This window comes from Psittacula echo, assembly GCF_963264785.1.
Source record: "Psittacula echo genome assembly, chromosome: Z".
NCBI classification, from domain to species: domain Eukaryota; kingdom Metazoa; phylum Chordata; class Aves; order Psittaciformes; family Psittacidae; genus Psittacula; species Psittacula echo.
The window spans coordinates 82009391-82034277 of record NC_137742.1 but is presented as its reverse complement, the minus strand read 5'-3'; the positions used below and the strand labels follow the sequence as shown (position 1 = coordinate 82034277).

The window sequence follows — 24887 nt, the reverse complement described above, 5'->3', positions numbered from 1 at the left end:
GCCCTTCAGGCAGGACAGACACTGGAACACCTCCGTCAGAGCCCGCAGCAGTCCTGCTGTGCTGAAAGCAGCCTTCCAGTTCTGGGTTTTCCCTGGGCTGAGTCAAGCCACATGTCTGGAGGCACACCCAGTGCAGGAAAAATCCCCCGAAGCCCAAGTGGCGAGGCAGGTCGCCAGCATGTCCCTTCTGCTTTGCCCCTGGGCATTGCTGGATGTTGCTCTCACTGGGGTGGATTGGGGAGGTGAGGCAAAGTTGTGTTCATTGCGCAGAGGTGCGGGGACCACTGGGGGGTGGCTCCTGCCCTGCATGTGAGGGCTTGGCCAGGCAAAGCTCCGCACCTGCGGCTGCTGCGGTGAGGAGCCGACGCTCACCTCGGCACCGAGCACTGGACGGGACGCACAGGGCAGGCAAAGCAAGAAACTTCCTTTCCAGTGCAGCGGGCTGCAGTTTCTCCCTGTGACCCAGCAGAAAAACGGTGGGGAAAGAGCCCTCGCCTCCACCTCTGCAGCAGCTGGCCAGGCTGTGGGCAGTCTGGGACAGAGGATCAGCAAGTGCTGAGGAACAGCTGCGAGAACTTACGGTTCTATGCCCTGTTCTTCGCTGCAGGTAATCCTGGACATCCTTGCGCTGAGTGATATCAACAACTTCCAGAGCTCCAGGCACAAAGTTGTACTGCTTGAGCATCTCCTCGGCATTCCTGCAGTAACGGCAGCCTCTTTCTGTAAAGAGGGTTACTTTGTCACATCTGATCCTGTTCTCCACAAGCCTATCAGCCATGCTGCTGCTTCAAGACGAGCAGGAATGCTGCCCTTCACCAGCACGTTCACAGGCAGAGGAGACTGCAGCAATCCCAGACCGAGACACTTATGAACTGCACAGCTCTTTCCTCCTGGAAACTCCTCCCCAGGAGTGTGTCATCAGTTCACCAAAACATAGTTGTTAAAGCAGCAATGCTTTTTTTCTTTTTCCCCAGTCAGGAAATGAGAACCAAAAGAATTCAAAGAGTGAATTCCAGAATGAAAAAAAAAAAAAACCCGACTGTTTATTTTGCAGGCCTGTGTTGCAAATGTGCTTAGGGAGAAGGTAAATGGAATCAAAGGGATTTAACACAGATACTGTATGACTTAATTATGTACAATTGTGTAAACTGAACAGAAGGAAAAACCTTAAGGCTGCAGTCTTTCCTAGAGTTGAAGCTGTACAAGACAGAGCTGGGCAGCAAGTCCCGCAGGGCTAAACTGTGCCCACATATTGGATGTCAAGCTGTGGTGGTGAGATTGCACCCACAGGTGAGAAGCTCGGTGGGACCGAGCTTTTTGATGGCCGTCGCCAGTACCACAGCATCACTGCTCAGGCAGAGCCTGTCTCCCCTCACCAACACACAGCCGCCTTATTCCAGGGGTGGCAATCACCATGTGCAACGTCTTACACTGTTGCTGGGCAGACTTGGTCTAATGTTTAGTTCATCTTCTGCTAAGATGCTTTCTCTTGAAGTCGGTTCGTTAATTGCCTGGCAGTTTCCAGCATTTTCCATATGTTTAATTTGCACAGGAAAACAGAGTACTCTGGACATCACCGAGCCCTAGCAGCTGCTCAGGGCAGGGTCACCCTGACCTGGTTGCTCCGTGCCGTGTCCCCTCAGGGCTGGAATGTCTCCAGGGATGCAACCAAAACCAAACAAAATATTTTCCTGATGATTAGACAGAGCCTTCTGCATTTGGTTTCTCCCTGTTTCCTCTGGTCCTGGCACTGGGCTCTGCTGGGAAGATCCTGGCTCCATCATCCTCATTCCTCCATCAGGTATTCACGCACATGGGCAAGACCCCCACCCCAAGCATCCTCTTCTCTGGTCTCACACTGGGGAGCATGGAACTGGTCCAACACAGGTGAGAAATTCCCACAAGTATCTTGGGCCACTCACCAAATAAGCAACCCGCTCACATTTTAGCTGTTTAAAATAAGAAGGCTTGATACAGAAGGCCAATAAAGGACATCAACTTCTTATTTTCATGAGTCTGGAAGGGGAAAACCAGCAGCAGGGCCCAGGCTCTCTGTTTTTCAGCCGATCAATGTTGCATGGGACAGGCAGGCTAAGGAGCGCTGCCCCTTCCCCAAACAGGGCTTCCCAAACTTAGTTTGCTGCAGCATCAGCATTGTAGAAGGGAACTTGCTCCTTTGTGCACAAATACACATTTTAACCTCAACACACTCCTTTGCAGTCCTCAAAATATAAAACGGAGGCAGCTGGCTTTAGGCAGCTCCTTGTGCACCAGCACACCCACAGCTTCTGCTCGGCCCTGGCCATAGCTGTGGCAGTCCCAGGTAGTGTAACTTCTCCTCACTGCCAACTTTCAATATGATTTTTCTTCCTCTTACTTATGGGAAAACAGAAGGCTCCTGAGGCCAGATGCTCTTCCCAGAACTAGAAAACTGCAACTGGAACCATGCCCCGTGCCGGCCACTGAAACCATTTGCCTGCGTGGGGCTTTGCGCACGGGCACGCTCGGTGGTTATGCAGGGAACGTATGGGGGGGTGCGCGGGGGTGCGGGGTGCGCGGTGCTGGAACGCACGTGGGACGGTCATCGGGATGCGCGGGGGACACTCACAGGGGTGCTGGGGGCTTGCGCAAGGGACGCGCGATGGGTTGAGTGGGGGCAATGCTGCCGCCCGGTGGAGGTTGCGCGCAGCGCTGCAGCCCGGGGACCGCGCATCCCTACCCTCCACCTTCCTCCCCGTCCAGTCGTTTTGGGGAGGAGGGTAGAGTGAGGGTGCCTTGTCCCAGGCTGAGCAAGGGGTTCATGCCAAGACCATGGAGGCAGCAGAGGTGCTGAGGGCTGAGATAACAAATCGCTGTGATTAACAAACAATGTTTGGGTTTGATTTCACTTTCCAGTGGGATCTGGGGGCAGGAGAGGACACTGAAATACTCTGGCTGAGCAGTTTCCTTTGCTTCCTTCTCATGCACTGAAACTGAAAGTTCCTGACCAGACTCTTGGCCGGCGTAGAGGTCATGGCTTGAGGCCATGTAATGTCTTCTTGACTCCATCCTTTGTCTCTTCCCTGTTACCACCAGAGTTTCAAAATTTACTTTCCCAGAAATATAGTGTGATGATTGTCTAGACGTGGGAAATAACCAGTAAATGTTGTGTTCCCGCCAGGATTAGGCAAGCCATTCACCACCCCCTCGTGTAGTCAGGGGTACCATCAGGTACCATCAGGCCACACTGGCATGGGTGACCAAGGGGAAAGCACGGGGGGACCTAGGGGATGCTATGAGCATTTTACAGCATTTGTTGACCACCTTGACTCTGTGTCACTCCTTTTACCTGTTTATAATTACCTGATTGGGATGGATGGTTTAATTCCTGTTGATAGCGATGAACGTGGTTTTAGGCTGGTGCAAGCCATGGACAGTTGGATCCCATAGGACAGGGTTGCAGCAGAGAACTGGACCAGGAAGGTGTTGCGTGGCCTCAAGCTGTGCTTCTCACCTCTGCACCAGGCAAGAGCCCTGATTGGGCACTTTGGGTCTCAGTGGTTTGTGCATGAGAAAGATGCAAAGGAAACTGCTCAGCCAGAGTTTTTCAGTGTCCTCTTCAGCCCTCAGCTCCCTCTGGAAGGTCAAATCAAAACAGAACACTTTGTTAATTCATAGCGATGTCATTATCTCAGTATTACTGCCAGTTTACGCACAGGCAGCACGGACACAGCTGCATTCTCAAGTTTTCTCTCGATGTTGCACCTGAGAGGTAGGTGGATGAGCAATGGGTGGTGTCTTTCAGGGGCCTGTATTGGGATGAGCACTCTTTAACATCTTCGTATGCATCATGGGTTCAAGCACACTCTCAGCATGTTTTAAGGGAACACCAAGCTGAGTGTTGCTGTCAACACACGTGAGAGAAGGGATAGGATCTTTAGGGACCTGGATAGAGTTGAGAGATGGACCAGTGCCAACCTCATGAAGTTCAACAAGGCCAAGTACAGGATCCCACACCTGGGCCAAGACAACCTCCCATATCAAAACAGGTTGGAGAAAGTTTGAGCGCTGCCCTGAGGAGGACTACTTGTGGGTGTTGGGTGATGAGACACGCCCCAAGAGCCAGCTTCAGTGTGCACTTGAGCCCAGATCCCGCCTGTGTGCTGGGCTGCACCCCCAGAGCGTGAGCAGTGGAACAAGGGAAGGGATTCTCCCCCTCTGCTGTGCTCTGGGGAAGACCTCCCTTGCAGTCCTGCATCCAGCTCTGGGGAAACAACACAAGAGGGATGAGGAGCTGTTGGAGTGAGTCCAGAGGAGGCCATGGAGATGCTGCAAGGACTGGAGCAGCTCTGCTCTGGAGACAGGCTGAGAGAGCTGGGCTGGTTCAGCGTGGAGAAGAGAAGGTTCCTTGAGACCTTGTTGCGCTATTGAATACTTAAAGAGTGCTTATAACAAAGCTGGAGACAGAATTTTTAGTAGGGCCTGTAGCAATTAGGCAAGGGGAACTGGTTCTAAACTAGCAGAGAGGAGATTCAGATTACGTAGAAAGAAGAAATTGTTTACACTGAGGGTGGTGAAACATTGGCACAGATTGCCCAGAGAAGTGGCATTTGCCCTGCACCTGGAAAAGTCAAGGCTGGGTTGGATGGGTCTCGAGTCACCTGGTCTGGTTGAAGGTGCTCCTGCCCACAGTTAGCAGGTTGGATGAGATACCCTTTAATGGCCCCTTCCAACCAAAAATATTCTGTGATTCTAATAAGCTACAAATATATTTCCAGTGTAATTCTCAAATATTCTAATGTGCATGGGTAAATAATCACATGAGAATGACCAGAGAAAAGTTTTTATTTTGTAACAAAATTTTACATACTCAATCTGAAAACGTGTACATTTAGCCAGGGTATATTAAAAATACAACATTCAGGAGTTTCAACACATGCCTAATAAAATAGCTTTTATTCCTCCTAACAGGTTTTTCAGACCAAATACACCAAGACCTAAAGGATGATTGCAGAGTTTTGTTTAGCTCTCATGTGGTAAATGTTATCTGTGTAAAAGCTTTCTATGTTAGTTTCTCTAAAGCTTAGTGCTAGTGTGGGACAAGCACACACATCTATAGGTGCAGTGAAAATTGTACAGTGCAATCCGCTATTCAAAAAATTGTCCTCTAAAAGTGGATTTTGAGAATCATAGAATCATAGAATAGTTAAGGTTGGAAAGGACCTTGAGATCATCTAGTTCCAACTCCCCTGCCATGGGCAGGGACACCCCACACTAAACCATGTCACCCAAGGCCTCATCCAACCTGGCCTTGAACACCGCCAAGGATGGAGCATTCACAACCTCCCTGGGCAACCCATTCCTGTGCCTCATCACCCTCTCAGTAAAGAATTTCTTCCTTATATCCAATCTAAACTTCCCCTCTTTAAGTTTTAACCCGCTACCCATTGTCCTGTCACTACAGTCCCTGATGAATAGTCCCTCCCCAGCATCCTTGTAGCCCCCCTTCAGATACTGGAAGGCTGCTATGAGGTCTCCACGCAGCCTTCTCTTCTCCAGGCTGAACAGCCCCAACTTTCTCAGCCTGTGTTCATACGGGAGGTGCTCCAGTCCCCTGATCATCCTCGTGGCCCTCCTCTGGACTTGTTCCAACAGTTCCATGTCCTTTCTATGTTGAGGACACCAGAACTGCACCCAATACTCCAAGTGAGGTCTCACGAGAGCAGAGTAGAGGGGCAGGATCACCTCCTTCGACCTGCTGGTCACACTCCCTTTGATGCAGCCCAGGATACGGTTGGCTTTCTGGGCTGCGAGCACACACTGAAGCCGGCTCATGTTCATTTTCTCATTGACCAACACCCCCAAGTCCTTCTCTGCAGGCCTGCTCTGAATCTCTTCTCTGCCCAGCCTGTAGCCGTGCCTGGGATTGCTTCGACCCAAGTGTAGGACCTTGCACTTGGCATGGTTAAACTTCATCAGGTTGGCATCAGCCCACCTCACAAGCGTGTCGAGGTCCCTCTGGATGGCATCCCTTCCCTCCGGCGTATCAACCGAACCACACAGCTTGGTGTCATCGGCAAACTTGCTGGGGGCGCACTCAATCCCACTGTCCGTGTCACCGACCAAGATGTTGAACAAGGCCGGTCCCAACACCGATCCCTGAGGGACACCACTCACTACTGGTCTCCAGCCGGACATGGAGCCATTGACCACAACTCTTTGTGTGCGGCCATCCAGCCAGTTCTTTATCCACCGAGTTGTCCACCCATCAAATTGATGTCTCTCCAATTTAGAGACAAGGATGTCATGTGGGACAGTGTCAAAGGCTTTGCACAAATCCAGACAGATGACGTCAACTGCTCTGCCCCTGTCCATCAGTCTCGTAGCCCCATCATAGAAGGCCACCAAATTGGTCAGGCAGGATTTCCCCTTAAGTGAAGCCATGCTGGCTGTCACCAACCACCTCCTTGTTTTTCATGTGCCTAAAGAGTTAAGTATTTCATGTTTCAAGATAAGTATTTCACGTTCAAGAGTTAAGTTTTCGTGTGCCTAGAAAGTTAGCTCTAATGAAGGACTCAGGAATCAAAAATCCACTTAAACCAAAGTCTGAAACTATAATCCTAAACACTCCAAGACCTGCCTAGAGACACCAGAATTCAGCAATGGCCTCAGAGTGTGGGAGATGTTGGCACCAATGGAAGTCTTTTTCCTCAGACATTTTAATTTCTTAAAAAACATTTGACTAAATAACTTTTTTTTTTTCCAGCTGGTTCCTGGTTTTTACTTTATACCAAAGTATAAAGGTGTTGGGGTTTTTTTATACCATAGCAATTTTTGCTTTATACCACGCAAAGTTATTCATAAATACCAAACTCAGTACTGGCCTAATTCCTGACTATCCGTGACAGATACAGTCCATGGTTTAGTGTGAGGTGTCCCTGTCCATGGCAAGGAGGTTGGAACTAGATGAACTTAAGGCCCTTTTCAACCCTAACTATTCTATGATTCTATGATTCTAAAGCCTCTGCTAAAAAAAATAACCTTACTGACAGCAACTCACCAAGCATCAAAGCGTCAGGATCTACTTTCAGTCACATTTCTGAATGCTGAAGTATCCATTTTAAAAACAGATTTAAGATAAACACATTTCTAGGGAAAATCATCTTACGGAGTAAAAACAAGTGTTTATAATAAGAAGTCTTCTAATAATTTAAATTTTTCAGATGGTCTATGCCTGCCAGAACAGCACATCTGCACCTGATACAGGCAGCATTGTGGGGACACTCAGTAAAATGGTAAGCTGTTTTATTGTCTGAATAGTAAGAGATGCTCTTATTATTACTCTTCCATACAGTAGCATGCATTAATCTGTAAATAAATAATATTTTAAACTGCCTGGCTTCTCTGTATAAAACCTATAGTTATTACTGACTAAAATACGTAATAGCAAAATACTTCTCTTGGTTGGCTATAAAGTGTTTGTATTTCCATTAATTTGTATTTCCATTTCTATTTTTAAAAGCCTATAAAACTTTATACGAAGTTAAAAGTATGACTTCGTTACTTGTTATCTATACTTAAATTATTGGCAACAGAGTAACTGGCAGAAAACCTGGAAAAGCTTTCAAAGAGTTAAAAATTTTTGACTACATGCAATGCAGACAAATGTTCATGCAGGTTTTGTATCAGTACAAGAAGTCAGTGCCAGACAAATAATCCATACTATTGACAATACAGCTGGCTGCTGGTAGAAGCATGTGCTGCCACCAAGGATGCTGTCAGGTGTTCAGGCAAGCTGCAGTTCAGCTGAATGCTCATTTTTGTGTATGACTTTAAGCTTCAAAAACCTGCTTTATTTGCACATATTCAGTTAATGTAGAGTTAAAATTTTTAATTTCTACTATAATGATAGGAAAGTATCTTTTCACATTTGAGTTCCATACATGTAACTTGCCATTTTTTTCTTTAATGTTTTCAGCTTTCTTTAGTGATCTTGAAAAAACAGTGTAACGCTCTATATTTCACACTCACTATATGCAAGATGTAGATAAGTATAGCTCATCTTTTAAAGAACTTAGGGTCTCCAGACGAGAAGCAAATAGGAAAGGAAATACCTCTCAAGCTCTGCAAAGCATCACCAGGAAAAATAAAAAACTAAAAAATCCCTATGACTCTAGCATGAAATCTGAAAAGAACAATTTATTGAGAAGACAGTGCTGAAATACGAAAACAATTCTTATGAGGGGAAAAAAAAAAAAAAAATCAGCTCCAGCAATTTTCTGTTCCATCTTCATCTCCCAGCTGCAGTTTTCAGGTACATTTGAGGTGATCTGCTGTGGGCATTGTGGAAACACTAAGTAATTTTCCCGTATGTTTTCTTAGCCTTTCTTGATTAAGACTACATAGCAAAATTAAAGGCAAAGCAGAATCATAAGTACCAAAATTATAATGAAGCATTTAGCTCCTTGATAAGATTTCATTTACAGAAAAGTACCTATGCTCAGACAGGTATCCCTGTGCAAAGTCTCGGTTCATTTTGTCTTTAATATTACTACATTCTTATAAGTTAGTGGTATAACAAATTAATGATTTAATTCAAGAAAACTCTCAACAGCATCTGCAAGGGTCAATGTAACATTGAGGATTTCTGTTATACCCAAGAAAGAGCCCACACAGCCACAAAAGATAATCAGGTTTGTCTCACACAGCACAGCTTATAAACACAGGATGACAATTCAGTTCAAACAGAGCCCCCACTGGGAAGGGTAGAGCTCAAAGTCACATCAAAAGCCGATGTTCCTCTTTGGACTGGTGAACCCATAAGGGTTGCCTCCTCCACAACCAGCAAATCTGACATCAGTGCTGCCAGCCCCCAGGGCGTACCTGGGATTATGAGACCCACTATTCCCAAAAGAAATCACAAGGGCCAGTGAGTTTTTTCCCACCAAAGCCATACAAGGCTGTCAACTCCCTTCCTTTTTGGTCCAGTCCCTATCAGTACCATGTCAATATGCTCTGAGTGGGCTTGGTTCTTCCTGAATTCTTTCCTCATAGCGAAAACCACAATATGTACACACTAACAGAGGTGTTCTACAGGTTATTAAAACAGAACTTCTTCTCCTATTCACTGAAAGGAAACACTATTTCAATTTATAGATATTTGGGAAGTAATAGAGAATACACTCTTCTGGAATTAAAATATCTACTCATACAACAGTAAGGGTTCTGTAAAAGGATTTAGAGGGTTACCTTGAAACAGAAAATGAATCATGACTAAAATGATTAGTATGTCTACCCTTTACTTTGAAAACCAGCAGAAGCTGCCATAAATTTCTGGATTCTGAAATATTTAAAGAGCTTAGGAGTTGGCTTCTCACCTTTTCTGCAATACTACTGTGGTACTATTGTATACTGACTTACAAAAAATCTGTTTTCAACCAGTGCCTTTTTAGCAGTCAAAAAATACCCATGAAAACCAATAAAACAATCAATGCAGACGTTAGAAGGAGGAGCACATGACAGCATGACAGTCATGACACGATCTGTACTACATTTAATCCCCATGGTTATGAAATTATTGTGCTTGAAATAAATCTTCATCATACATTTTTCCATGCTTTAATGGAGAAGTAGTAGTCCATTACCAAAGCAAGGAATGTTAGTAGGTGAGCTACAGCATGGCATATGGTGTTCCAGGGTAGATTGGTATTTTATTTGCTCTTGAAAGGATTTTTATCCTTTGGGTAATTCCCAGTCTGAGGTTTCTGAGTCACGATGCACTTTGCATGTGCTCAGTCTTCTTACATTATTGTGCAATGGCATTTCTGAGAGTGGATGTAGTTCCTGTAATCAGCAAGCTGCTTCAGGTACAAATTCGAAGGCCATCTGTGCATCTCTACAAAATTGCGCTCCTCCACTAAACAAAGCAATAAAGGAATTAAATGTAATATCCAAACATACCGCACAAGTGGATAGGCTGCAAAAATTCTATAAAATAGTTTGAAAACCATTAAGGACTTAAAAACAACTACAGTAAAGAGGAGTGCTGTCTATCTTACGTAGATTGTACAGGAGTACGGGCAGAAGAGTTACCACACAGTGTTCCCTTGCTATTAAGTTACCAATAAATAAGTTACTTAATGAAATAAAAAGAATACTTCTTAAAGAGAGCAGAGAGGTTATCCTACAGATCAATGTTCTTTATCTCTAGAAGATAACCAGATGTAGTAATCAGCTGCAAGGATTTTGTCTATGCTGCAACACTGTCAAAGAGGGGCTCTCAGTCCCTATGCCAACACTTTGTCTCAAGAGCATTTCAAAAAGCAAGGTAAGGTGAGCAATTCAGAACTCAAGATTTTTCACTTGTGTTGCATGTGGTTTTTGTTGCTGACACAATCATATAATAGTCTTCAGATATATTGCTTGGATGAATCCCTTTGCCTTGCAGAAATATGCTCCCTGATTTTCCTGAATCCTTTCAGGGACTCAGATGAAGCTGAATGGAGACGAAGGCACAGCAGAAAGATCCTCAGTGCAGGAAGGGCTAAGGCCAGGGCAGAAGGCAGTGCCTTTCTGTCTACCTTGCACCAAACATAGGGCTGTTCCTGGAGATTTCAGTGGTTGAAAGCCACTGCAAAGCTGCTGCTTTGTGCTGCATGGCTTTCCAAGCCATGAGGTGATGCAGTGTCCTGAGGAAGAAAGGCCAGCTGCCCGTAACTGCTGTGGTTGGGGAGATTGCTTTCCTCTGAATGTGCCGGAGGGTGTTTGTGCCCTGGCAAGCCGGAACAGAATGGTTTTATCCACCCACCTATATTTAGTTATGTGCTCCTATTTCTTTTCTCAGGCCATCTCACTGCAAGTTCAATGCAGCAGAACATGTCAGCCCCTCAGTGAACCATGTGGAAGGGACTCAGAGGAAGGAGAAAGGCAAAGGAGAGGCTACCAGCCATATGGACACAGTTGGTGGAATGTACCAGTGGTTGGAAGCAAAGAGGAAACCTCTGGTGATGACAGAGCAAACGTTGCTATGACGATACTGTACCCTGAGTTACGCGGGTGCTGTAAGAGCACACGCTGACAAGTGCTCATGAGTGATCCCTATCAGAAACATCACTGCATAACTTTCATGACACACTCATATGCAGCCTGATATCCATCAGGATTGCTGCAACATGGAGGCAGAACTGCTATTGCTATTACTTTTCACAGAGAAAAAAAAAGGCAATATTGATAAATCTATATCCCACTGGGAAACCAGAAAATGGGTAAGTAAATGTGCCTAGATTGAGTCCTGCACTGAACCTAAACAAAAAGGGTCTCTGTGCTCTCCTGCCTCACCAAGAGGAAGTCATCTACAGTTCCCACCTTCTCCAAATGATTGGGACAATCTGACTCCTACAGCTTCAGGAGTGCCTCAGGGTGGCTGAGACAACACAGGCTTAATCCATGTTTAATCCAGATCTGGCTATACAAAATGGGTGTTTCAGAAGACACATAGGTGGGCCACTAGAAGACAAATTCCAAATCCAAACAGAACAAGGAGGGTCTAGCTCTCGCTCCTTCACTCATAATGATTACAGAGTCGTCCATCATCACACATACATATACGAGCCTTGCAAATGAGGAAAGAGTTCTTTCAATGTACTTTGGACCAAACAAAGCTTCGGCTCATTGATAACAAAATCCCCAGCTGGAATACACTGGCCCCATACCAATGGTCTGAATACAAACCATGGATCAAAATAGATGCACCCATCAGGACCACCTTAACCAGGGTGTTGAAAATTCCCATAGACAATAAGCAAAACTTTCTAGAGTTACATATCAGGAAACAAATAGAGAGTTTGGGAAAATAAACATCACTTCCCTGGAAGAAACTTGTTTATTTACTTAAATGCACATTAGTTATTTGATTTCATGGTATCTGCTGGAAAGTACTGTCAGAATCCTGTTTTCTTCAAAGAAAAGCCCAGCCCTTCAAAAGCAGGTATTGGAAGTGACTCATTACCTTGATTCTAACGCACTAACTAAATAAAATTACACACATAAAGTAAAGGGATTGACACATAGTGACGAAAGTGTCTCAGTTGAATCAGTTATGGGTAGGAACCTTACCATCAGTGCAGGAATAAAAAATACAAGGGGATGTGGTTGTTAGACATTCTGTTCTTCATGTATCACATGCTGGTCCACAGTATGGTGATGTATCATCCAGCTCACACAGATTCTGGCCTACAGAAGTCGTAATTGTCTTCTCATGTGGATGTAGTATCGTCCAGTACCTTGCTTCTAATCTAAGCAGAACTGAAAAACATTTCTTTTTTTAAAAGTAATAGGTAAATTACCTGAAAGATCTTGAAATTCAGGCTTTTGACTGAAGATGAGGTAGTTAGTGGCAATAAAATGGAGAAGCCAAGTTGAAAGGCAATCAGAATTGTGAAACTGCAAGAAGAAAGAAAACAAACAATACTTACTGCTATCAGGTCTAAAACAACCATTCCACTGTCAACATAGCAGTTTACTAAACAAGGTTTTGACTGTAGAAGATAAGGGAGGAAAAGTCAATGACGTAAGTGTGTAAACAGATGGAGACTCAAGATCAAACAATAATACTTCCCCCCACCTCACCCCCAGCAGTGTGATATAACTCCTGGGGCTCTTTTGGACATGAATCTTAGAAATTTTTGTCACAGAAGAGCTTCAGAAAAAGGAAGGTAAGGAATGCAGCATGTCAATTTTGTGGTCTCCTCTTCCACCACAAAATCCTGTTCATTTAAGACAACATCCTGCCTAAGACTTGCAAATGATTCATCTTTTTATTTTCCTCTTCTGTTTTCCAAATCTGGCTTTACTGTCTCTCTCTTTTTTCAGCCTCTGATCTTGTCTTTTCATGCTTTTCATGGTTTCCGCTCAATATTCTATCAGGTTGGATCTTCTCTGCCACTTGTATGACTAAAAAGAGAAGTACTGCATATTCACTGGCCCAAAATAAATCTTTTCTGGCAGAAGTTGCAGTTAAGCTGAATTACTGCAATGTGTCCCTGATGAAGGAAATTGCACAGATTGTGTTACGACTGCACATTGTGCAATCAGAAACTGAAGGCCTTGTGCCACAGATAATCCTAATCAACAGACTGTATATCAGTGTTTGTCCCTGGGAAAAGAAAGTATTAAGATCTTTAAAAATCTTAACAATTAAACAATCCCCATTAATTAGGGTTAAGATATATGTTCTCATGTGATCCATGCAACACATACCTTAGCTTTTTTGAACAAGCTAACAATGCTGAGACTTGTGGATGCCAGCTCCCTGCTAGGCATGCTCTGAAGCTGTGTGATAATGTAAAGCTCACAAATATGCTGGAGTCTCATTACTTGATACATCTCTGCACAGATCAAGAGAGACATAGCTTGGAGAATACCAGCTGAAAAGCAAGAAAACACAAGTTACATGTATTTTACCTTTTTGACAATATGATCAAAGCCAGTTTTCACTGAGACATCTTTCAAACACCTAACAATGGACATAAAATCAAACTGCTGTTGATCACCTTATTTTATTTTTCATTATTATTGTTATAAGTTTGCGATGCCACTCTCTTTTTTCCTATTTAATTAACAGGAAAAAGGTACTTTAGTTAGTACTTCTTATAAGGTAAGTGTAATAAATTCTTGTCAATACTGTGTGTCTTGAAGATGCTGATCAAGGGCTGTAGTGTATTTAAAGTAAGTGATGATTAATAAAAGGAATTAGCTTTCTAATGTCTCTCTCAAAAAAGAACATTCATGATACATGTACAAGAAAATATAGCAAAAAAAGGCCCAAAAGAAAATGAAGCAACCATATATCTAAAAAAAAAAAAAAAAATTAAAAATTACAGATTTATTACAGTTTATTTTTTTTTTAAATATGGTACAGTGGTTGCATATTTAAACTGATGGACAGGGAAATGGCAGATGGACTGAAAAGAGAATATGAGAAAACCTAATAATAAGGTAGAATTATTTGAAAATGAAACAAAAGCAAAAATGCATATCACAACATTATTCATTCACTATCCCAAAGGAAAATTATCTGTATTTAGATAATATTCCATATTTAGCATGTAATTTTCTTCTTATTAAAAAAGACTATGGTTAAGATACAAGAAATACTTCAGCTCAATTTTTCTTACTGAATACTCCAAATGACATACTTTTTTGAGGATTTACATACAAATAAGGTATCCATATGTATAAATAAGGTATTCTTGCATTTTAACCTTGATTATATTAAATGTAACAAAATATATCCTAAAGAATATGAAAATTTTGGAATGAACCCAAGAATTATGATTCAAAAGCAATATTATTGTGATGTAGAAAGACAATTTCTGATATTGTAATGGACCAGAAATGAAATTTCACTGATTTTTGAGTCTTGCTGTGTAAACACATAACAAATACAACATTTTATTAGTGATATCTGTTCTGTCTGCAGTTGATTTTACTTGAATAAGACTGATTTTTTTATTGCATAATATGAAAATTTCTTTTTCTTGAGTCATTATACATTAAGTTATTCACATTTTTCAATAATGTAAATGCTGCTACATTACTCTTTATCAATGCCCCACTGTAGAAAAATGAGTAAAAATGTGTATTTTTGACTTTTCTTACCTGGACAGCAGGAGTCGGTATAAAGATACTCTAGAAAGGAGAGGAAAGTGTCTTTGGAAACCCCATACACTGGAACCAGAATACTATTTGCTTCTAGATAATTACCATTAAACATGGCTGCCATTACCTCACAGCGAGCTACCAGAACTGCTCTGTGGGCTGGTACAGTTGCATCTGCAGGACACAAGATAAAAATCTATGACGACTTTATATACACAGAAAGATCATGACTTTAAAGTTCTGATTTTCTTAGAAGGCCTTCCCTTCACTGAGCATGATTAAAGAGGTTAAAATTAACAATATCCAACAAATAACACTCACTTTATACCAGTCAAGATTTTACATCTTTCTCGTAGCCAGCAAAAAAAGAAAAGAGAAATACTAAATTTATTACAACAACCTGCTCCCAACACCAAGTTCTCCAAATCTGGCAAACTTTTATCAGTCAGAAATAGACTTTCAAGTAGCAAAAAATCAGATGCCACTGCACTTACACCAGTTTACAGAAACTGAACTTCTGGCCCACTGCATAAATATGCAAATGAGTAATCTGCATTCCTCAGCAATCAAGCTGCCAGCACTGACCCTCAGACCTCTGCAGAGCCCAGATAAACTCAATGGTCCTGTGCAAAAGAAAGGGCCAAACAGGATAGCAGCCAAAGACAGAACATGAGTTTACAGTTGGATGTCAATGTTTTAATCAAAACTAAAAGAAATGGATTAATTGACATGCAAGATAAACATACCGCAAATACTTACATAGAAGTTACTGTCTTCATTTTCTTCTCAACCACAACCTTGCCACCTACCTAATTCCTTGAAAACATCTGTCATTTTTTAATTTTTATCCTATTTCTTTTCACCTGTGCTTCTACTTCCAAAATGTGGCATACGAAATTTATATATTTCCATAAAAACAGAACATATCAATGGTATTATATATTCGCACATGTAACATGAGCATTACACGATGAAGATATGATTTAAGTTATGCATGCAGCTGTGTATGTGCATGCAATTGGATATTTACCTACTAATTAGGAGGTTCAATCGAGTTATGAATCTTTACACAGACAATATGGGCTCTCATTTTCAATGGCTCCCAAGTACTTCTGTAAGCTAGAAAGCTCAAAGCAACCCCAAATATTCAAGAAATTAGTTGAAAAATTAAAAATATTTGCCAAATCAAATATATTTTTTGATATATAAAAGCCTAAGATTTTAGCCTTCTAAAGCCTTCAGTTTCTCTTCATAATTATTTAATTTTAATACAATTGTTGTGGTTGATTAATTAGAGAAAAAGGCTTGGAAGACTTTTATCAAACATTAAGAACATCAGTTCACATTTTAGGAGTTGATAAGCACATTTTTTTTTAACTACTTGTCAACTCAGGGCAGGGTTGGGGTTTTTTTCTGCAGAATACATAGTGGTGGTATGGTTTAATCAACTTCTCACAAAGCTTTTCTCAGGAATGGAACACTGAGATGATTTTTGATGTCATTAAACTCAACATCAGTATTTTGTTCTTATTTTCAAAGATCTTTTTTGGGTTTTCTGCATATTAAACAGAATACCTAGAAAGAATCTGCTTGTCCTCATGTGCATATGTTTGAAGGATTAATGCTTCGTATTTGGCTCTGAGATACAATTCCAGAAAAATGTCAGCCATGACACTGTAGCAAATTGGTGCACCCAGCACATTTTTTGCTGGCAAAATGGGAAAAGAAAATGGTTGCACGAGCTTGGCTCCTGCCCATGCCTTTGCCAAGGAGCACTTGGCATCTTTGTGAGCAGACCTATGGAACACCACCACCAAGCTTTGTAATTCAACAGCCTCTTACAGACAAGTCAGCAGGGAAAGCCAGTCTCTGCTCTCTACATCTTTTTAATCCTGGCCACAATGAGGATTAGGTAATTACCATCATCCCAAGAGACTTGGGACAACAAAACAACAAAACCCCAATAATTTAGATGTTTTTCACACTTGTAGGGTTAAGCAACAGGCAGATCTAGCCTAGGCCCCTGCAAGACTGAAGGCTGCTTTCAGAAGGAATCACTTACCCTATAGAAGTTGACTGTGACAGAAGCATGAAGATTGGAATGGGAGCATCTAGAAGGGCAAGGCAGTAAAACACAGCAGGTGTTGATGGCACCTAGATTAGTAGGTCATCAAAATCCCAGAACATTTAGGTGCAGTTCTAGGCGTGCCCATGCTGGGGGAAGACAGGCTGTGAGTGACATCTAAGAAAGCACAGGAGGGGGATATAAGTCCCTGTCAGCTTCTAGAATGTACAAAAAGGCATGTCCACAGCCAGCACCAGCCTGAGACAGGCAGAGGAAAGGTGGTCAAGAATCAGTAACAAGCTTCTGCAGTCTTTTCACTGAGGGCAATGAGTGTAGACGTGGCCGCTGGAGTCCATAACTCTTCAAGGTTTGATGCTGGGCAGAAGGCTCAGGGTAGACCTTATTGCCATGTTCCAGTATTTAAAAGGTGGCTACAAAGAAAATGAAGACTCCTTTTTTACAAGAAGTCCCATAGAAAAGATGAGGTATAATGGGCAGAAGTTACTCCTGGGGAGATTCCAACTAGACACAAGAGGAAAATTTTTCACAATGACAAAAACCAGCCACTGGAATAATCTCCCCAGGGAAGTTGTGGATTTCCCAACACTGGATGCTGTGGAGATTTGGCTGGACATCTACTCTAGGCCATGCTTTGCCAAAAAATGTTGGAACAGCAGATCCTTGAGGTCCCTTCCAACCTGGATTCCAGGATTCTATGATATCTCCTAGTGCTTGTACAGGTAGAAACGTGAGATAAGTAACTTAAAATAAAACCACTGTCGCCTGTGATGCAGTCCCTGGTGTAGCCTTGTTACCTTGGTGATATGTTATTGCAGGAGTCTTTCCTGAGGTACATCCTTCATTTTGCCTCCAAGGGATGCATGCCAATCAGAGAGGCACAAAGTCGACCATGTCAGGCAAAGGGCATTGGTACAGGTGCAGCAGTGATAAACCACATTGAGAGTTAATACTGCTGCAAAGCATCCATAGGGCAAGCGTTAATTCTAGGCAAAAGCTGCTCTCCACAGTGACAGCAAAGCAGATACACATGTCCTTAGTTCTGGTGCAACAGAAAATAGACACTTCTATTTCCCTCTCTCCTACAAGCAATATAAATGCTGAAGGTACAACAGAGCTAATGCCATCAGGAACAGAGGTACCATACCTTGTATTTTGAAGATGACATCAGCTAGGACAGGCGTATTAAAGAACAGCCTGAGAGAAGTATTATACAGCTGCTTCATCTGTTGAGATCTGCAGTCTTTTGTAGTGTTTAACTGCAAAAATAAATGATTAATAAAACACTGTCACGTACAATTGCCTACAGAATAAAAGGTTACAAGACATCATTTATATGGTAAAACTAAATAACAGCCTTTTGCTTTCTACTTTATGTTCTTTTGCTAATGTTACTCAGCCATGCCCATGGCATGTACATTCCTTTGCAGTCATGGTCTATTTTCCTGTATCCCACAGTGCAGAAGCTCAAAGGCATCCCCGTCTCTTACAGCCACACTCCAGCTCTCACCTTTGCACTTTTTGACTGTGACAAAACTCCCCCATCCAGCACCTATGGGCAGAGGTTTTTCTTACTTTGAAAACAGAATGTAAAGCTACCAAAAGAACAATATTGAAATCATATTGCTAGATTATGGTAAGTGAAATTCAGATGAGGTTGAATTTATGGTTAAAGTCTTACCTGATTTATTAATTCATTTTAAATTTTATCAAGAAAAATCACAATTTAGTTATCTGCTTTTGAACAAAAAGTTTTAAATGTGAAATAAAAGTGCCCCAAAGGCATACACCACCCCCCCCCCCCACCCCCGGAATCCTAAAGATAACAACAACAACTCAGGCTTATGATCTTAAAAAGTTTTCAGGACTTTCTATGTCCAATCTTACAAGGGTTTTAGCTGTGGACACTTAGGACTGGAAGGCTACAATCAAATAATCAGAAGCTTAAAACAGCTAAGTAACTTTCTGGTCTTCCTATTATCTTATCTCAAGACAGTCTGAGATGATTTCCATTTTAAACTGACAGAAATATTTTGTGCAAGTTCTACAGTAACAGGGAATGCTCAACCAAAAAATTGCTGTTAAAAGTAATTCTGTATTGTAATTTTTTATTAACATCATAAAGTAACATAAATTGCATTATACTGTGAAGTCACCTGCTGAATTAAATATATTGAGTTATAGACAGCTTTACACATAGCAATACTTGTAGGGGAAACCAGCTCTCCTGACCTACTGCAGAAGTGTAACTTTTGGCACATTCAGGAAAGCAAAGCTTTCCTAGGGTAGCCTCTATTACATGAGAATTAGCTCACATAATCATGTTGTTAGACAATGTGCAAAGCTGTGAATGTGAGTAATTCTTTCAGGACACCTATTTCAAAGAATCATAGAATCATAGAATAGTTAAGGTTGGAAAGGACCTTAAGATCATATAGTTCCAATCCCCCTGCCATGGGCAGGGGCACCCCACACTAAACCATGCCACCCAAGGCCTCATCCAACCTGGCCTTGAACACCGCCAAGGATGGAGCATTCACAACCTCCCTGGGCAACCCATTCCAGTGCCTCATCACCCTCTCAGTAAAGAATTTCTTCCTTATATCCAATCTAAACTTCCCCTCTTTAAGTTTTAACCCATTACCCCTTGTCCTGTCACTACAGTCCCTGATGAATAGTCCCGCCCCAGCATTCTTGTAGGCCCCTTTCAGATACTAGAAGGCTGCTATGAGGTCTCCACACAGCCTTCTCTTCTCCAGGCTGAACAGCCCCAACTTTCCCAGCCTGTCTTCATACGGGAGGTGCTCCAGTCCCCTGATCATCCTTGTGGCCCTCCTCTGGACTTGTTCCAACAGTTCCATGTCCTTTTTATGTTGAGGACACCAGAACTGTACCCAATACTCCAAGTGAGGTCTCACGAGAGCAGAGTAGAGGAGCAGGATCACAGTATCACAGTATGTTAGAGATTGGAAGGGACCTCAAAAGATCATCTAGTCCAATCCCCCTGCCGGAGCAGGAACACCTAGATAAAGTTACACAGGAATGTGTCCAGGCGGGCCTTGAATGTCTCCAGAGAAGGAGACTCCACAACCCCCCTGGGCAGCCTGTTCCAGTGTTCCGTCACCCTCACTGAGAAGAAGTTTCTTCTCAAGTTTAACTGGAACCTCTTGTGTTCCAGTTTGTACCCATTACCCCTTGTCCTATCATTGTTTGCCGCTGAGAAGAGCCTGGCTCCATCCTCGTGACACTCCCCCTTTATATATTTATATACACTAATAAGGTCACCCCTCAGTCTCCTCCAAACTATAGAGACCCAGCTCCCTCAGCCTTTCCTCATAAGGGAGATGCTCCACTCCCTTAATCATCTTAGTTGCCCTGCGCTGGACTCTCTCCAGCAGGTCCCTGTCCTTCTTGAACTGAGGGGCCCAGAACTGGACACAATATTCCAGGTGCGGTCTCACCAGGGCAGAGTAGAGGGGAAGGAGAACCTCTCTCGACCTACTGACCACCCCCCTTCTAATACACCCCAGGATGCTATTGGCCTTCTTGGCCACAAGGGCACAGTGTTGGCTCATGGTCATCCTGCGGTCCACTAGGACCCCCAGGTCCCTCTCCCCTACACTGCTCTCTAACAGGTCGTTCCCCAACCTATACTGGAACCTGGGGTTGTTCCTGCCCAGATGCAGGACTCTACACTTTCCCTTGTTATATTTCATGAAGTTATTCCCTGCCCAACTCTCCAGCCTGTCCAGGTCTCTCTGGATGGCAGCACAGCCTTCTGGCGTGTCAGCCACTCCTCCCAGCTTAGTGTCATCAGCAAACTTGCTGATAGTACACTCAATTCCCTCATCTAAATCATTGATGAATATATTAAATAATACTGGTCCCAGTACTGACCCTTGAGGCACTCCACTAGATACAGCCCTCCAACTAGACTCCGCCCCATTGACCACAACTCTCTGGCTTCTGTCCTTCAGCCAGTTCACAGTCCACCTCACTACCTGATCATCCAGACCACACTTCCTCAGTTTAGCTATGAGGATGCTGTGGGAGACTGTGTCAAATGCTTTGCTGAAGTCAAGGTAGACCACAGCCACCGCTCTGCCATCATCCATCCACAATGTTATTTCCTTATAAAAGGCTATGAGGTTGGTTAAGCATGACTTCCCCTTGGTAAAGCCATGTTGACTGCCCCTCATAACCCTCTTATCCTTGACATGCCTTAAGATGGCATCAAGGATAAGGTGTTCCATCACTTTCCCAGGGATGGAGGTGAGGCTGACCGGTCTATAGTCACCCGGGTCCTCCTTCTTGCCCTTTTTGAAGATTGGAGTGACATTTGCTTTCCTCCAGTCCTCAGGCACCTCTCCCGTTTCCCAAGACTTGGTAAAGATGATGGAGAGTGGTCTAGCAATGGCTTCCACCAGTTCCCTCAGCACCCGCGGGTGCATCCCATCTGGACCCATGGATTTATGGATGTCCAGATTGCTCAACTGGTCCCTAACCCATTCCTTGTCGACTAAGGCAAACTGCTCCATTGACCTGACTTCATCTGATGTCTCAGGAGTACAGGGCTCTTCAGGACTGCCTCCGGCAGAGTAGACTGAGACAAAGGCGGCATTCAATAACTCTGCCATATCTGTATCTTCTGTCACCAGGGCCCCCATCCCATTCACCAGTGGGCCTACATTGCCTCTGGTGTTAGTTTTATCTGCCATGTATTTGAAAAAGCTCTTTCTGCTGTCCTTGACCCCTCTCACCAGATTTAAATCTAAGGAGGCCTTAGCCATCCTAGCTGCCTTCCTACGTCCTCTAGCAGCAGCCTTATATTCCTCCCAAGTGGCCAGCCCCTCCTTCCATGACCTGTAAACTCTCCTCTTCCACTTCAGCATACCCAGCAGTTCCTTATTTAGCCATGCAGGTCTCCTGGCCCTCTTCATTGACTTTCTACGTGTCAGGATGCTCTGATCTTGAGCTCGGAATAAGCAATCCTTGAATGCCAACCAACTATCTTGGGCCCCTTTACCTTCAAGCAGCCTTGCCCATGGGATTTCCCCTAGCAATTGCTTGAAAAAGCCAAAGTTTGCCCTGCTAAAGTCCAGGGTTGCAATTCTACTTGCTATTCTACTGGTCCTACCACACAAGATCCTGAATTTCACCATCTCGTGGTCGCTGCAACCAAGGCAGCCCTCAACCTTTACTGCTTCGACCAGACCCTCCTTGTTAGTGAGGACGAGATCCAGCAGCGCTCCTCTCCTGGTTGGCTCATCCACCATTTGCATGAGGAAGTTATCATCCATACACTGGAAGAACCTCCTGGACTGTGGCTGGGTTGCTGAGTAATCCTTCCAGCAAACATCAGGGAAGCTAAAATCCCCCACGACGACCACGGCCTGTGACTGTGAGGCCGCTCTCAGCTGCCTGTAGAAGGCCTCGTCAACTTCCTCACCCTGATCTGGTGGCCTGTAACAGACACCCACAACAGTATCCCCCCTGCCAGCCTGCCCCTTAATTCTCACCCACAGACTCTCAACTCGCTCGTCCTCTGTCCCTGGACAGAGCTCAGTACATTGCAGCTGCTCTCGCACATAAAGAGCAACCCCACCACCCCGCCTGGCTGGCCTGTCTTTCCTGAAAAGGACATAGCCCTCCATGACTATATTCCAGTCATGTGAGCTGTCCCACCATGTCTCTGTAATTGCCACCAGATCATAATCTCCTGACTCAACACAGGCCTCTAACTCCTCCTGCTTATTTCCCATGCTGCACGCATTGGTGTACAGGCATTTCAAGGAGGGAGCTGAGCTCACCGATTTCACCCTAGGATTATAGGAGGCCTCCCAGTCTTCATCAATCCTAGAGTGCTGCCCCACTGGGGCAAGCCCAGTTACAACCCCATCCCCCTTCGAATCTAGTTTAAAGCTCTCCAAATGAGCCCTGCTAATTCATGCCGCAGCATCCTTTTGCCTCTGTGAGATAAACCTTTCCCACGTGCCATCATCCGGACTGGAGCCTTATAAAACCAGCTGTTATCAAAGAATCCAAAGCCCTGCCTGCAGCACAGGATCACCTCCTTCGACCTGCTGGTCACGCTCCTCTTGATGCAGCCCAGGATACGGTTGGCTTTCTGGGCTGCGAGCACACACTGAAGCCGGCTCATGTTCATTTTCTCATCGACCAACACCCCCAAGTCCTTCTCTGCAGGCCTGCTCTGAATCTCTTCTCTGCCCAGCCTGTAGCCATGCCTGGGATTGCTTCAACCCAGGTGTAGGACCTTGCACTTGGCATGGTTAAACTTCATCAGGTTGGCATCAGCCCACCTCACAAGCGTGTCAAGGTCCCTCTGGATGGCATTCCTTCCCTCCGGCGTATCAACCGAATCACACAGCTTGGTGTCATCGGCAAACTTGCTGGGGGCGCACTCAATCCCACTGTCCGTGTCACCAACCAAGATGTTGAACAAGACCGGTCCCAACACCGATCCCTGAGGGACACCACTCACTACTGGTCTCCAGCCGGACATGGAGCCATTGACCACAACTCTTTGTGTGCGGCCATCCAGCCAGTTCTTTATTCACCGATTGGTCCATCCATCAAATTGATGTCTCTCCAATTTAGAGACAAGGATGTCATGTGGGACAGTGTCAAAGGCTTTGCACAAATCCAGATAGATGACGTCAACTGCTCTGCCCCTGTCCATCAGTTCCATAGCCCCATCATAGAAGGCCACCAGACTGGTCAGGCAAGATTTCCCCTTAAGTGAAGCCATGCTGGCTGTCACCAACCACCTCCTTGTTTTTCATGTGCCTTAGCATGCCTTCCAGGAGAATCTGCTCCAAGATTTTGCCAGGCACAGAGGTGAGACTGACTGGTCTGTAATTCCCCGGGTCATCCATTTTTCCCTTCTTGAAAATGGGGGTTATATTTCCCGTTTTCCAGTCATTGGGAACTTCACCCGACTGCCATGATTTTTCAAATATGATGGCCAGTGGCTTAGCAACTTCATTCGCCAGCTCCTTCAGGACCCGCGGATGGATTTCATCAGGTCCCATGAACTTGTGTACGTTTAGGTTTCTAAGATGGTCTCAAACCAGATCCTCTCCTACAGTGGGCCTAGGGCCTTCATTCTCACAGTCCCTGCGTTTGCCTTCCAAGACTTGGGTGGTGCAGTCAGAGCCTTTGCCAGTGAAGACCGAGGCAAAGAAGTCATTAAGAACCTCAGCCTTCTCCAAATCCTGGGTATCCAGTTCTCCCGATATCTTCCGGAGTAGGCCTACGTTGTCCCTAGTCTGTCTTATACTCACTACCTACCTATAGAATCCCTTCCTGTTATCCTTAACATCCTTAGCCAAGTTCAATTCTAACTGGGCCTTAGCCTTCCTCACCTGGTCCCTAGCTTCTGGGACAACATCCCTGTATTCTTCCCAGGCCGCCTGTCCCTGCTTCCACCTTCTATAAGCCTCTTTTCTCCTTTGAATTTTGCTGAGCAGCTCCTTCTCCATCTAAGAAGGTCTCCTGGCCCTCCTGCTTCACTTCCTTCTAGTTGGGATGCAACACTCCTGAGCTTGGAGCAGGTGATCCTTGAATAACAACCAAGAATCTTGGGCCCCCCTGCCCTCTAGGGCTGTATCCCATGGAACCTTAATAAGCAGGCTCCTGAAGAGGCCAAAGTCTGCTCTCCTGAAGTCCAGGGCAGTGAGCTTGCTGCACGCTCTTCTCACTGTCCTGAGGATCTCGAATTCGACCATCTCGTGGTCGCTGCAACCAAGGCTGCCCTGGAGCGTCACATTTCCAACCAGCCCTTCCCTGTTGGTGAGCACGAGGTCAAGCACGGCACCTCTCCTTGTCGGCTTCTCTATTACTTGCTGAAGGAAGTTGTCTTCCACACAATCGAGGAATCTCCTGGATTGCTTGTGCCAGGCCGTACCTTCACTCCAGCAGATGTCAGGGTGGTTGAAGTCTCCCATGAGAACAAGGGCCTGTGAGCGTGAGGCTGTTCCTATCTGCCTATAGAGCGCTTCATCCACAGATTCCTCTTGATCAGGCAGTCTGTAACAGATCCCCACAGTAATGTCCCCCGTAGGTTTTCTCCCTTTAACCTTTACCCACAAACTCTGTCGACTGCTCACCCATCCCCAGACAGAGTTCCATACTCTCCAGCCTATCC

The 24887-nt window shown here is 44.4% G+C and overlaps 1 protein-coding gene across 4 annotated transcripts in view; it reads right to left on the bottom strand.

The window, feature by feature from the left end:
- Positions 1-3591: 3591 nt before the first annotated feature.
- Positions 3592-24887, bottom strand: part of RHOBTB3 (Rho related BTB domain containing 3) — a 47597-nt gene continuing 26301 nt past the window's right edge. The window contains exons 8-12 of one of the 4 annotated variants that reach the window (XM_080636806.1): positions 17868-17979; positions 14638-14811; positions 13237-13403; positions 12324-12420; positions 3592-3615 (exon numbers count right to left, since the gene is read on the bottom strand). In XM_080636806.1, the coding sequence (XP_080492932.1) occupies positions 3599-3615; positions 12324-12420; positions 13237-13403; positions 14638-14811; positions 17868-17979 (567 nt within the window). In that variant the 3' untranslated portion in view covers positions 3592-3598. Of the gene's footprint in view, positions 3616-6174; positions 9896-11567; positions 12421-13236; positions 13404-14637; positions 14812-17867; positions 17980-24887 lie in introns of those variants that run through there. The other 3 variants (XM_080636807.1, XR_013958686.1, XM_080636805.1) reach the window with 3 other exon arrangements.